The sequence below is a fragment of the Schistocerca piceifrons genome, chromosome 7 (genome assembly GCF_021461385.2).
Source record: "Schistocerca piceifrons isolate TAMUIC-IGC-003096 chromosome 7, iqSchPice1.1, whole genome shotgun sequence".
Taxonomy (NCBI): Eukaryota; Metazoa; Arthropoda; class Insecta; order Orthoptera; family Acrididae; genus Schistocerca; species Schistocerca piceifrons.
Genome location: NC_060144.1, coordinates 430,788,064 through 430,802,313, shown reverse-complemented (window position 1 = coordinate 430,802,313; position 14,250 = coordinate 430,788,064). Strand labels below are relative to the sequence as shown.

Below are 14,250 nucleotides of genomic sequence, written 5' to 3'. Positions count from 1 at the left end.
CCAAAAGCATGAATTCCAAGACTTTGTCCACATATGGAGTACCCTCCCCTTCAGGCCACACACAAGCACTGCACTGTCATTGATCATCCTCCTTACAGTCCTGAGTAGGCCCCATCCAATTTTCGCCTGTTTCCAAAAATTAAACACCTCCAAAGACTTCACTTTGATTGTGATGAGGAGGTGCAAGCAAAGGTGAGGTTGTGGCTCCATCAACAAAGTCAGGCATTCTACAGTGACAGTTTCAACAAACTAGTCTCTCACTGGGAGAAATGTATTCATCCCCAGGTGACTATGTTGAAAAATATGTATGTTCACTTGAAGAATAAAGATGTAGAATGTTAATAAAGTTTGCTTTATTTAATAAGCCTTAATAGTTTTCACATAAAAAAATCATAGGCTCTGACTTTCAGCACATTGTCATATGTGGACACATTTTGTTTGTTATTGTGAGGAAGCCAGGGGTCGAAACGAACCATATAGAACAGGCATAGAATGAAGTAGTCAGCACAATACTTTATTTATTGAACACTAAACATCCTGATTTTATTCTCTTGGGGTTATCAATACGGTCACTGAGCTATAATTATACATGGCACATCATGTATCATGAAACAGGGAAATTCATTCTTAAAATGGTTCTTTAATTTGAAAGGTGCACTGAATATATTTTAATACTAGCAGTCCATAGATGAGATGGGAAAAAAGATCGGAAGAACAGCGCAGCGCATGGTAAGCTCAGGACATTGCATTTTGCTTCCATAAAATGGGGTAAAACAAAGTTTTTTGAACAATATACATCAGGTTATTCCAGGTCAAGTGGCACCCATGGGCAATTGGGTACTCGCAGGCAACTGTGGGCAAACAGTTGATGCGTGGACACTCAGGCAGCTGAGCTGTAGTCTATGCAGTTGTACCTCCTTGTTAAGCAACCACAGGCAGAGTTCGCCAAGAGCCTCACACTTCTGTTGGGCAGCCTTCACTACTTGCACTTGCCTGCGGGTGAGCTGATGGGCATTCGAGGTTGCCCAATTTAAATGTAAATTTTATAGGTCTAACTAAAAGTGTGCCTGATATCATGCAGTACATGCTCATGCAAACATTAGATTAGTCCATTCTACAGTGATAAACAAATGAATATCAGATGGATTAATAAAATGCACATTACTTTTGTAACTTTCAGTTTGCACTGTTTCTAAAAATGATTTCAGTTTGTTGAAATACACGCACTCATCACAGACTGACACGCTAGTTCCATAGTTTGACTTTTCACTTGGTTCTAAAATATGGAGGTAATGCAGCCTGTCACATGAAATGTCTAGTGTATCAATTTCTTATTTACAACAAGAAAATTCAAATGTTGACTTCTGAATTCAAACACAACTTGTTTGCTTTCTATTCATCGTTCTAAGTATTTACTTATAAAATACTTTTTTGTGAAATTGCTAAAAAATCTAGCTACTTATTGCATGGAAAAAATTACAAAAAAATCAGAAAGATTTACTAATTTTTAGAAAAAGTTGGCCTTTGTCCACACATAAAGAGAAATATACATGACAGTAACTAATCTCCAATATTATCATGCCCCACACTAACCTGTAACATTCTTGCAATTGACATGAGCAAGACACCAAACAACATGCCATTGTATTGGAAGTGTATGTGGTCAACCAACAGAAGGCCAGCATTGCACAGAAGCAGGACTTGCAGGACTGTAGCCGGAGACTTCCAACGAGATTTCCATTTACTGCTTTTTCTAACTCCACTTGCACTCAAATACTGGCAGCACCTGCCACAGTTGTTGCAATAAATTACTTCAAGTACCACAGAAATATAGATAGGAAGGCAAAAGATTTGTAAAAGAATCATAGCGGATTGCTGAGATGTCACATACATGTTACAAAGTCGTGAACACACTGTACCTACCTACATCAAACTTTTGTATCAAACAAGCTATATTACAAAATATTGAGCAGAAGATAGAAAAATATTTGAATTTTACTGAGTCACACAATGATTCAGCAAGCAGCAACAGTTACTTAGTATAACTAAGGAAGTAGACCAGATGACGGCCTGTTTAACACTACAGAAAGCAAAAGTTTACTGGTATCCAATGTTAACACTGTCTATGGTAATGCTTTCAGATACCTGCTTCTCTTGTTAAAGTATATCTTTGCAAATTTCTTATTTCTAATAGTCCTTGTAAATCACTTACAGTTATGAAATGTTCTGTCAGGTTAAACTGGGTGCTGGATCAGGACCCAAACCCCACACTTTATCTTTTGTGTGCAGTGCTGTTACCAAACGAGTTATCCAGGCCTGCCTTTACAGATTCACTTCTCACAGTACTTCTTTCCTACTTCCCAAACTACACTGAAGCCCTACTGTATACTTTATGGGCTACCTTTTCTGAAAGAAGTGGCTTAGGAGATTAAGCTTACACTCTCTAGCAATGTGTACGGCACTTTGAAAATTTTTGACAGATTAAAACAGTGTGCTGGATAACAACTCAGACTGAATGTGTAAGAAGTTCGTCATTTATATTATAAGACTTTTTTTGATACAGCCATGTAACTGTAAGAGGATAACAAAGTTCTATACATAAGTTTTTCTCGATGTCTCAAATAGATGCACTAGAACTAATGGAAAAATTCTCAATTCTGAAGGTGCATGCTCATGCCCAGCAGCACCATAGTCACCTATACAGGACAAAAACTCCAGCCAGGATCTGTATATGAGACAACACTGGGCTACTTAGTCACTTCATGGTTGCGTTTCGAGCCACTCTTAATCTCCACCTGAATCAGCAGCCGCTGATGTACTACTGACCCGAAATTTCAAATAGATGCAAACTGTTCTGGTATTTGCGCAGCTGCTGACAAATTTGCAGCTTTCCTTTGTAAACTCTTAAGAGAGAGTGTGTACAGCTTATAGTGCAATGCTGATTACCTTACTGCTTTCTAACATTCTTGTACAAGGTAGGAAAGAGATCATTAGATGTTATGAGCTTTCTGAGTACTGCAACATCAAATAACATTGATTTGGAGTTTCATGTTCTTGGAACACTAGGAAGGACACCACAAACAGTAACTTCAGATGCCCAGCAAATGGGAAAACAAATGAGCAACATAGGCAGCAAATGGAATTATTCTGGCTGCTCAACACACTGGTTTCACACAACTTGTGACCATTTGTGTTCCTATCATTGTACAAGACCTGAGAAACTGGGACTTTTACATTTTCTGGCTGCATTAGAATTTAGTGACATTCCAATTAATTGACTCCTATGGTGCCAAATGGTTTCAGCTACTTGGTAAAACTTTTCAGTTAGTGGATGTGGTAGACTTCTATTCCCTGAAGTCTACAGTCAGCTAGGGACCTATTTATAGTTAAAATGGCTCTGAGCACTACGGGACTTAACATCTGAGGTCATCAGTCCCCTAGGATTTAGAACTACTTAAACCTAACTAACCTAAGGACATCACACACATCCCTGCCCAAGGCAGGATTCGAACCTGCGACCGTAGCGGTTGTGCGGTTCCAGACTGAAGCGCCTAGAACCGCTCAGCCACACTGGCCAGCGCCTATTTATGGCAAAAGTGCCATGTGGCACCAGTCTTTCTCCAACTTCACCAGAAGGCATTCATATGTTGCAACTGATTTAAGTTATCACAGCTGCAAGTGGAATTTCATTTGTCAATCCCTCCCCCTCCAAAACCAGAGTAAACAGTGCAATATTGATTCTTTCGTTTGTAATGTCATTGTTTCAGCCAGTTGAGTCCTTAGTGAAGCCAGATTCGTCCTGTTAAAGAGACACCAAAAGAAGAAATGTTTTTCAAAGAATTGTGGAGTTGTTCTCTGTAAATGGACTATCACATACTTCAGGAAAACACAGTATATTCACTTCTGAACAAACAAACAGAAAAATATTAACAGGTAAGGTACAACATGAACAATAGTGAGTGAAAATGGGACAAAGTTCCAGATTTTTAGATGTACTTACTGATTAGATTGGATCAACACTTGCTCCATAGATCGTGAATATGACACTTCGTACTGAAGTGTAGTGTGTCAGTTTAACAATAGCTTTCTTTCTGTGGCACCTGAATTTTTAAAATGATTGTAAAATTACTAATTCATATCTAAAAAATTCACTTATGGAGTAGGAGCAGTTGTCATTCAATTTATTTTTAAATGCTTGTTGACTATCTTTCAGACTTTTGATGCTTTATGCTAAGTGATCAAAGACTTCTGTGGAAGCATAATTTAATCCCTTTCTGTGCCAAAGATTTAGCCAAGAATAGTGAAAACCAACCTTTTTCCTAGTGTTGTAGCTAGAAACTAATAGCAACTAATAAAAACAAAAATCTGAACTGGAAGAATAATGTTATTGCTCTTCTCAAATGGCTAAGTTCAGCCATTGTAGCTCCTTATATAATTGCTCATATTTCAGAAACATACAAATCAACATCTTAATATATTTTGCATATTTCCAGTCATTAATGCCTCACAGCACAATTTTCTATGATAATACATCACTTACAAAGAAACTGACAGCATCAAAGTGAGAATAACATGTGGAAAAGAAGCACAATCATCTTGCAGTCACATCATCAAGTAGTTAGGCAGTCTAGCTGTGTGGAGACAATATGTACTCAGTCAGTAATGATTAACGAAAACAACCACAGCTGTGTTAATACACATTTACTGGATTATGATCAGTTTTGTTATTTTAGGACATCATCTAGCAGCGGAGTTGTGCCAGTATCATCACATAAAAGGGTCTGGTTGTCACACGTAAAGTTAGAGACAAAATTTGGAAACAACAATCACATGCTGTAATGACATTACAAGTGCCTTATTGTTTCTATTTTCTTTTTGAAAACTGATCTGGACACTGTCTGCAGAGTAGAAATTTGCAAAACTGTTATTCTTGGCCTGTTTTCTTATAGAAAGATTGGACAGTTTCTATTGTCTTGCAGGATTTTTTGGCCCACAGGAGAGCATCATAAACATACTGAAAAACCTGAACTTGCAGATAACTTAAGATAGGTGCAAACTATTATGCAAAAGCCTACTTAGTTTCAAGAACCAGAATGGATTGGGGAGAAACCCTAACATGTTATATAATGGGAGGTTTCCATTGCCATATGCTTCACAGTGGTTTGCTGAGTGTGGATATAGATGTGGAAATGAAACTACTGATCAAAGAGAGCTGTTGGAAACAATTTCTTTCTATGCTATATATAATTATTTATGTAACAAAAGTAGTATAGTACAAAAATGGACAAAGATTATTTACAAAGAAACAAAAGAACAGATTGTGTCAAAAGAGTTATTTGCATGTTTAGAATGATAATCATAAAGGCAACAAACTGAAATATTACCCTTTCTAGGAAATTGTAATGTTTTCCCTAGTTCACAATTGAGTATCTACAAATAATAAACATCTGCATGTGCAAGACAATTGTGTGTGTGTTTTTTTTATACAGCACACACATTCAACTTTAAATATTCGAAATTTCACAATGACATATGCCTGTTTCAGTTATCTTTCCAAGTAACTATAAGCAAATTCGTACACAAAAATTGCACTTATCTGGCATCATTTAGTGGAATCAAACACTACACAAGATCACTCTGTAACTATAACTGAACAATTAGCTTATACAGTACTTTCAGCTACCAATTACACTTACTCTTTTGTACCAAAAGCTAGCATGAGGTCTGCTACAATTACAGACAGTCTTTGGAACAAAACTGTAGAATAGGATGCATAATTGAGGTTCGTAACTTTTAGCATTTCAGGATCAAAGAATTGTGCAATGTGCGACAGAATGTACTCAAACCAGGCGAAGAAAGGTGGGTAATCAAGCGTCCACTCTGAAGTTGTGTCATTGTACCACTCCTTGATCGGTAGGCTATGAGTTACGGCGAGCCAATTACGATGAACTTCAAAATCTGTTGAACGGCTAAAAATTAAAAGGAATCAGTTTACCACACTGCTCACAAGTTACAGCCCTTATCATATTATACCCTAGCTTATAAATGTTGAGAAAATCATGAAATTCTGTCATGCTTCAGGGACTATTCCCAAAATTTTATTAATTTTTTAATACTCACTATGTTGGGATAAGCAAAAGTTTTACACTGGATACTAATAAAAATATATACCAAAACATTTCGTCCGGGTATATTCTTGAAATTACTTTATCAGCGAATGGTTAGCATCTGTCTCCTATCATTGTAATAGTATTTCGAGACCGCTGCTCGCACGCTACACTGACTACCTCTACAACCAACGTGTCCCATCAGCGCATGATTACCGCGTCAATGTTGACACCGTGCATCGTTTACCAACAAAACCTCGAATACATAAAGTTATCGATAGTGTATGTGACGACAGTACCATCGTAGAGAGGTATCGAGTATTATCTGTTACCTGCCCTCTAATAAAGTGTCACGAATGTACTTTCACAGCGTGCGGGCCCATCCATTGTAGCCAACATTTCGGATTCATCATCTTCCCTAACATTGTAAAAACGCGAGAGGTTTCTTGTCATTTTTTAAAGTAAGAATTGGGCAGGGATAGCTGTGCTTTGGGTTTACGTAGCAACACGGACGACTGCGTAAATGACGGTTGTAGTAACTAGTCAGATAAAAGCGACCGAAAAAGTAGGAAAACCTTCATACCGACAGTGAATGAATTAAGGATACTGCCGAAGATCGTACAAATATTGATTTCATTTTTTTTAACAAGCTTTCATCTTGTCTTCAGACTGTAACACTGTTCGTATTTAGAACGACTGTTGGGGCTACTAATAATTGTGATTCCATAGGTGTCAATAAATATTATCCTATCATTATATTAACCACAAACATATGAAATTAACATCGTTACATAACAATTTCAAAAACGTAGCTCACTTTTGATCAAGTAATGTGAGGAGTCTAAGAAGCTTCAAATACAAACCGAAGTCGTATTTTCCTGATAACTTATACTATATAGAAGAATTTCTGAATGTACAATAGTCAGCATGTTATCAGAACGTTTCTATGTTTTTCACTAGTAAAGCATACTACAGTTGTAAACTAACTGATATTTTCCACAGTCACGCCTGCCGATATTGAAAAATATAGCAGAACAAAGAATCTATCTAGTAATAACGAAGCGCCTTGTGTCAGCTGTGTTTGCAGTTCGCACAATTAATGCTAAAGGTAATCTAAAAATGAATACACTAACTAGTTTATTCTGTATACTGCCTTCACTAATGAGTCATGGAACCATTTTTGGGAAAACTCAACCTGTAGGGATAGTATTCTGTGAATACGGATTTGTATTATAAGAATTTAGTGTCATTTCTGTAAAATCCTGCAGAGAACTCTTCACACAAAATTTGATCAGGTAAAAAAAAAAATCTCTACAAAAACTTCGAGGGGTTAACATTAGTACAGAAAGTAGGCAAATACATTTGTATAAGTGTATTCGACCACCTGCCATGGCATATTAAATATGAGGGTTGGGACTTAAATAGTGGCAATTATTTATTCACAACCGATACAAAAGAGTTACTAGTTTACACCTGTTACTGTCCTCCAAAGAAGTTACCAGCGATGTGTAGTGCCCGCTGCCAACTATGTGAAAGGCGTAGTATACCGTTAGCAGAGCCTGTTCTCTTGCTGGTGCGAATGTAGCGGTCTACTGCCTGTCGAATGTCTGGAACAGTTCTGAAGCGAATGCCACGAAGTGGTTCCTTCATCTTCGAAAACAAATCAAAGTCACAAGGACTAAGTCCAGGGAGTATGGTGGACGGTACAGTACTTCCCAGTCCCATCAACCGAACAGAGTAGCCACAGCTTGCGTTGTATGCGCCTGCGTATTGTCGTGCAAAATGATGAGTGGGTTGCGCTGAAGGTGCCGCCGCTTCTTTAGCAAAGCTGGCCGCAGGTGGTGCTTCAAAAACGAACAGTAATACTGTGCATTGACAGTCTGCCGTGGAGGAACGTAATGCGTTAGGATAATACCATCACAGTCGTACACGAGAATCACCATAACTTTCACCATACTGGAGCTTTGACGCACTTTCAACTTTCGAGGCGACCCATAATGACGCCATTCGTTGGATTGTCGTTTCAGTTTTGGCTCGTACGATGTGGCCCATGTCTCATCCAGTGCTATGATACGGCGTAAGAAAGCCTCTCCTTGGCGCTCACAGCGCTCCAAGTGCGTCTGAGCAGCGTCGTAACGCATCCGTTTCTGCATTTCTGTCAAGTCATGCGGAACCCATCGTGATGCAATTTTTCGCGTGCCCAGACGTTCCTTCAGGATGCAAAGCACAGTCGTATACGTTAATCCGGTTTCGTGGGCGAGCTCACGAATCGTATGGCGTCGATCAGGGCCCACTAACGCAGCAACAGCATGCACCTCTTCTTCAGAGACACTAGGACGACCTGCCCGATGCATGTCTGCCACAGTTTACTGACCTTTGTTGAAGGCTTTTACCTAATGTGCCGCTGTTCTGTAAGGCAATGCCAATTCCCTGCACGCCTCTTGAAGACCTCGATGACAGCATCATGCCGTACGACCTCTGGTACATTCAGTATTGATCCAACTCCATTGTTCCTGTTTGGAAAACATAGTGACACCGCCATGTTAGACTGTTCTCTCTCAAGTGACTTTGTTTCCCTCGATTGTGCGCACGCCGGTGACATGGGATGGGCGAGTCCATTTGCATGGAAGTTAAATCTGGGCTCAAGAGTGTAATCAATAAGTGAAAAATTGATTATTTTAGGACACTCTTCAGAGACATTCACTGGAGTGATGTTTACAGTGCTCATGGCATGAATGAAAAATATAACTCTTTAGCTAATAAATTGATTACCTTATTTGAACACCGTTTTCCCCCAAAACTAACCAAGGTTAGAGCAACTTCTACAAAGAAGCCATGGATTACTCAAGGAATAGAGGTATATTGTAAAACAAATGAATCTATCTGTCAATCTGAAACAATTCTGATGTTGATGCTATAGCACATTACAAGAAATACAGCAAAATATTAAAGACTGTAATATGGCCATCAATGCAAATATATTACAAGGAAAAGATAGTCATATCAGATAAGAAAATAAAGACAATATGGGATATAGTGAAGGAGGAGACCAGTAGAACCAGACATGAAGAGGGACAAATAGCATTAAGAGTAAATGATACATTGATGACAGATGTGTATAGTGTTGCAGAACTTTTTAACTTTTTATAACTGTTACTGAAAATATGGGGTTGTCAGGTTCTGTAGATGCTGCTGTGGAATACCTCAGACCAGACATTTCAAGTAAATTCCATAATATGAATTTGACCCTCACTACCACAGCAGCAGTAATGTCCATCATAAAATCTTTAAAATAAAAAGCTGGTGGGTATGATGAAATATCAACAAAGTTAATTAAAGAATGTGATTCTGAGTTAAGTAACATATTAAGCTATCTGTGCAACCAGTTGTTTATCAGTGGAATATTTCCTGAATGGTTGACACATGCTGAAGTTAAGCCACTGTTTAAGAAGGGAGATAAAGAAATAACATCAAATTTCTGTCCAATTTCACTTTTGCCAGCATTCTCAAAAATTTTAGAAAACGTTGTGTGCAATCGGCTTTATAACCATCTTATCACAAATAACATGCTGTTAAAGTCGCAGCTCGGATTTCTAAAGGGTTTTGATATTGAAAAGGCTGTCTACTCTTACAGTGAGAATGTACTTAATTCATTAGACAAAAAGTTGCAGGCAACTGGTATATTTTGTGATCTGTCTAAGGCATTTGACTGTGTAAATCACAATATCCTTTTAAGTAAATTAGAATATTATGGTGTAACAGGAAATGCTGCAAAATGGTTCAAATCTTGTATCTCTGGCAGGAAACAAAGGGTGTTATTAGGAAAGAGATATGTATTAAGCTATCAGGCATCATCCAACAGGGAACTAATTACATGTGGGGTCCCACAAGATTCCATATAGGGCCCTTACCTTTTCTTGTGTGTATCAAGGACGTTTGATCAGTAACATTACCAGATGCCAAGTTTGTTTTGTTTGCCAATGATACAAACATTGCAATAAATAGAAAATCAAGTATAATCTCAGAAAGATCGGCTATCAAAATATTTGTGGACATTAATCACTGGTTCCTAGCCAATTCTTTGTCAGTAAACTTTGAAAAAACACACCACATGTAGTCCAGAAGTGTCCTACGAGCAAATGCCTAACGTATGATGACAAACAGATAGAAGGAGTGGGCAGTGTTAAGTTCTAGGGATAACAGCTTGATAATAAATTCAACTGGGAGGAGCACACCACAGAACTGCTTACTTTCATTCCATAATGACATATGGGATTCTTTTTTGGGGGTAATTCATCAAGCCAAGCTAACGTTTTCCAGGCACAAAAAAATGCAATAAGAGTTATATGTGGTGTGAACTCAAGAACATCTGTAGTGCTTCGAGAATTTCGGGGTAAATTCTAGAAGCACTTGGCCCTCCACCGTCTGGAACACCCGATATTTTAAAGATGAATGTGAGAGAACCTTTTTACTGCGCCACACATATCTGTGTGTGCAGGAAGGACAGCAGTCATGAGGAGCCAGGAGCTGCGTCAGACAAACGGCCCCAACAAGTGGTTACCAGCAGCGCCTTGCAAGTTATATCAAAAAGTCAAAGAGTGTTTGGAAAATGTTCCATGGTTTGTGATTTCATGAGGATTGTTACAGAGGCAGAACATATGTAACTGTATGAGTGTTTAGTAGATTTTGACATTTGTCTTGGAACCAGTTGGTTTGCTGGAGTTTGTACAGAATAATTGTTACTTTCGGACGAGTGCTGAAAAATATATTGTTGTTGAACTGACAAGATCCTACGAGTACATAATTTATTTCAAGAATATAGAGATGGTTAATAATATTCTCTTTAACTTGATACAGTCTTTGGAGATGAATTAAATGGTGAGAACAACGTAGCCGATAACCCAAAGAAGAGGATCAGCTGCATGCACAATGTGTGAGTCAACTGGAAAAGACGTGTGAGTCGTGCAACCCAACACTACATAGTCTCTTGTCGTCGAAAAACGTGTTAGACATCCTGCAGAAGCCTGTTTAGGTACTAACGATACTAACTACTGCTTCCCAATATATTTATTTCTTAATGAAATTTGTCATTAAAAATGTATCACTTTTTCAATCCAACAGCTCAATATTAGAAATAAGAATAATCTTAACAAGGATTTAAAGTCACCTACTCTTGTACAAAAAGGTGTGCATTATTCAGGAACACACATATTCAATAACTTGCCAGCAGCCATAAAAAGCTTAACAAGCAATGAAATTCAGTTTAAGAGAAGCCTAAAGGATTTATTGGTGGCAAACTCCTTTTACTCCATTTTTTGTATTAAGGGGATACGGAATCGGATTTTGGGTTAAAAAATCGAATTTTTTTTTATTGGCGTATTATATTCTGCCATGTTTCCTCTTTAAAATGACGTATCATACATAGCTCTACTACAATTATAACTATTTTATTTTTATATATTTGTGAGATCGGGTATTGCGCTTTAGTTATACACGTCTCTCGTGGCTGACCATGAACTTTTTGGCAGTACCTTTAAAGTGACATGAATTCAAATATCCCGGTTTCCAGCGACTATTTATACACTAGTTGCCCGAAAATGTTTCTCTCTGGTTTCCTCAAGTTACTCTTTGACTTTGTGGCGGGACTGTTTTGTAAACAGTGTGATATAAGAAAGTAGTTGTTGTTGAGTTATTTCGTATTTAGTGCTTCATTTTTCGCAGTGAAAATGCCTAGAGCTAAAGCAAAAGTATTTAAAAAGTGTGTGAACTGGCAAAAGAAAAGAAATAATGATTCATTAGCAAAGCAAAGCAGTTCATCATCATCACTGTTGGAAAATGTGAATCCACTTATTACTGATTTGCCGAACGAACTTACACCAAATGAAAACAGTGCTTCTCATAAAAAACTAAGAGATTTGGAAGAGAAATATAATTTACTTGATAGAGGGAATGAAGTTTTTGAACTCATTGATACGAATATATTGTGTGAAGCTCTTGAAAACAGTTTGTGCTGCAAAAAATGTCATGGAAACGTTTCTCTGAAAGTAGAATCCCATGTTGGCCTGGCTGCCCAGTTTAATTTAATATGCAGTGTTTGTAAATACAGCTGTAAGTTTCCAAGTTCGGTTTCAGTAACTGTAAATAATGGATACAAGAAAACTGAACTTTATAGTGCAAATATTAGGTTAGTTTATGGATTGCGAGCAATTGGTAAGGGCAAAGCAGCTGGTGATATGCTATGTGGTGTTCTAAATCTTCCAAGTGCACCTTCAAAGTTTGAAGCTTACAATTATGTACTAGGATCTGCAGTTGAAGATGTAGCACAGAAGTCAATGCAGGTTGCTGTGGAAGAAGCAGTGGAAGAAAATGACGGCAGTCGTGACCTCACAGTGGCGTTTGATGGCACGTGGCAGAAAAGGGGCCACACCTCCAACAATGGTGTTGTAACAGCAACTAGTGTTGATACTGGCAAGGTTATTGATGTTGCAATAATGTCTAAATACTGTAGGTGCACAGGCAGGCTGAAAAATGAACACAGTGATGACTGTATTGCTAATTATTATGGTAGTAGTGGTGGCATGGAGGTTGCTGGGGTGAAGAAAATTTTTCATCGCTCTTCACAGTGGTATAATGTTCGCTATGTCAAATATCTGGGAGATGGTGACTCTAAAGCATTCAAAGAAGTTTTGGAAAGCAAACCATATGGGAACAGTGTAAATATAAGCAAACTTGAATGTATAGGACATGTGCAGAAGAGAATGGGTGCCAGGCTGAGAAGGTTAAAATCAGTTATGAAAGGGAAAAAACTAGATGATGGGAAAACCTTGGATGGCAGAGGAAGATTGACTGATTCCATAATAGACCACATTCAGAACTGCTATGGCCTTGCAATCAGGCAAAATACAGGCAATCTTGAAGAAATGAGGAGAGCTATATGGGCTTTATATTTCCACACCGCATCCACGGATGAGCATCCACAACATGGTTTGTGCCCCAAAGGTGAAAACAGCTGGTGTAAATACAATAGGGGACTAACAACAGGAGAGAAATACATTCACCACCACAGTCTACCATCAGCCATCATGGCAGAAATAAAGCCCATTTTCAGAGATCTGGCTGACAGAAGTCTTCTGATGAAATGTCTTCACGGAAAAACGCAGAACCCCAACGAGTGCTTGAATAGTGTGATATGGCATCGTCTCCCAAAAACAGTGTTTGTCGGAATTAATACACTACATTTTGGTGTGTATGATGCTGTGGCAACCTTCAATCTTGGAAATATAACTAAATGCCAGGTCCTTCAAAAGTTGGGTATGTGTGTTGGTTCCCGTACGGTACGTGCTATGTTCTTTTTAGATCAGCACAGACTAAGGCATGCTGATAATATAATCAAGACATTAGTGAAAAAAGCAAGACAGGTGCAGAGGGGTGCCAAAAGAAGACTTGAAGATGATTATGAAGACTGTGAAGGGGGTATTAGCTACGGATCAGGAATGTTTTAATCTTCTTTCTCCGTTTCCCGTAAGTTTACTTTTTACTTCATCTAGGAACATTATCTCAGGTACTGGTCAACCTAGAAGTCTGAAATTTTTATGACGTAGTGACATAGGTCCCTATTACATACTGAAACAACGATTTTTTAATTACTTGATTTACAAAAGACTTAGGGGTGATAGTCTAGTAAAAAGCGATGGAAAAAATTTACTTAAAAATAAATGTACAATATCTCTGTAAGAAAATACTTTGACAATAAACTGTTGTTTCAGTATTGTTGTAACATATGAATGCACATACAGTAAAATTTTTACCTCTCTGTCTCCAGTAGTTTGTGAGAAAATGTTCCCTATAGTAGGCATATATTAACATTGCGGGGATAGGTGATTCCGTATCCCCTTAACACTGTACATTACAGATGTAATTTTAAGTCACCATATGTTCCGATTTGGACGTTTCGGATTTTTGGAGTCCTGTTCCCCTGTCCTGACCAGGCCGGTTTTTGGAGTCCTGTCCCCTTGTTCCGACTGGGTTCAGCCGGGACATCTAACTGTTCCGATTTTTACAAATCAAATACAAGTCTAGGTCATGGGATGTTTCAACATGTAACTCTTCATATTTTTAGCATTGTAAAAGTGTTTTAAACTTT

The 14,250-nt window shown here is 38.1% G+C and overlaps 1 protein-coding gene across 4 annotated transcripts in view; it reads right to left on the bottom strand.

The window, feature by feature from the left end:
• LOC124805168 (probable dolichyl pyrophosphate Glc1Man9GlcNAc2 alpha-1,3-glucosyltransferase) overlaps positions 1-6,433 on the bottom strand; it is a 79,464-nt gene extending 73,031 nt beyond the window's left edge. For 2 of the 4 annotated variants that reach the window (XM_047265651.1, XM_047265650.1), the window contains exons 1-3: positions 6,121-6,433; positions 5,697-5,969; positions 1,594-1,786 (exon numbers count right to left, since the gene is read on the bottom strand). In XM_047265651.1, the coding sequence (XP_047121607.1) occupies positions 1,594-1,786; positions 5,697-5,969; positions 6,121-6,179 (525 nt within the window). In that variant the 5' untranslated portion in view covers positions 6,180-6,433. The remainder of the gene's footprint in view (positions 1-1,593; positions 1,787-5,696; positions 5,970-6,120) is intronic. The other 2 variants (XM_047265652.1, XM_047265653.1) reach the window with 2 other exon arrangements.
• Between the last annotated feature and the right edge of the window lie 7,817 nt (positions 6,434-14,250).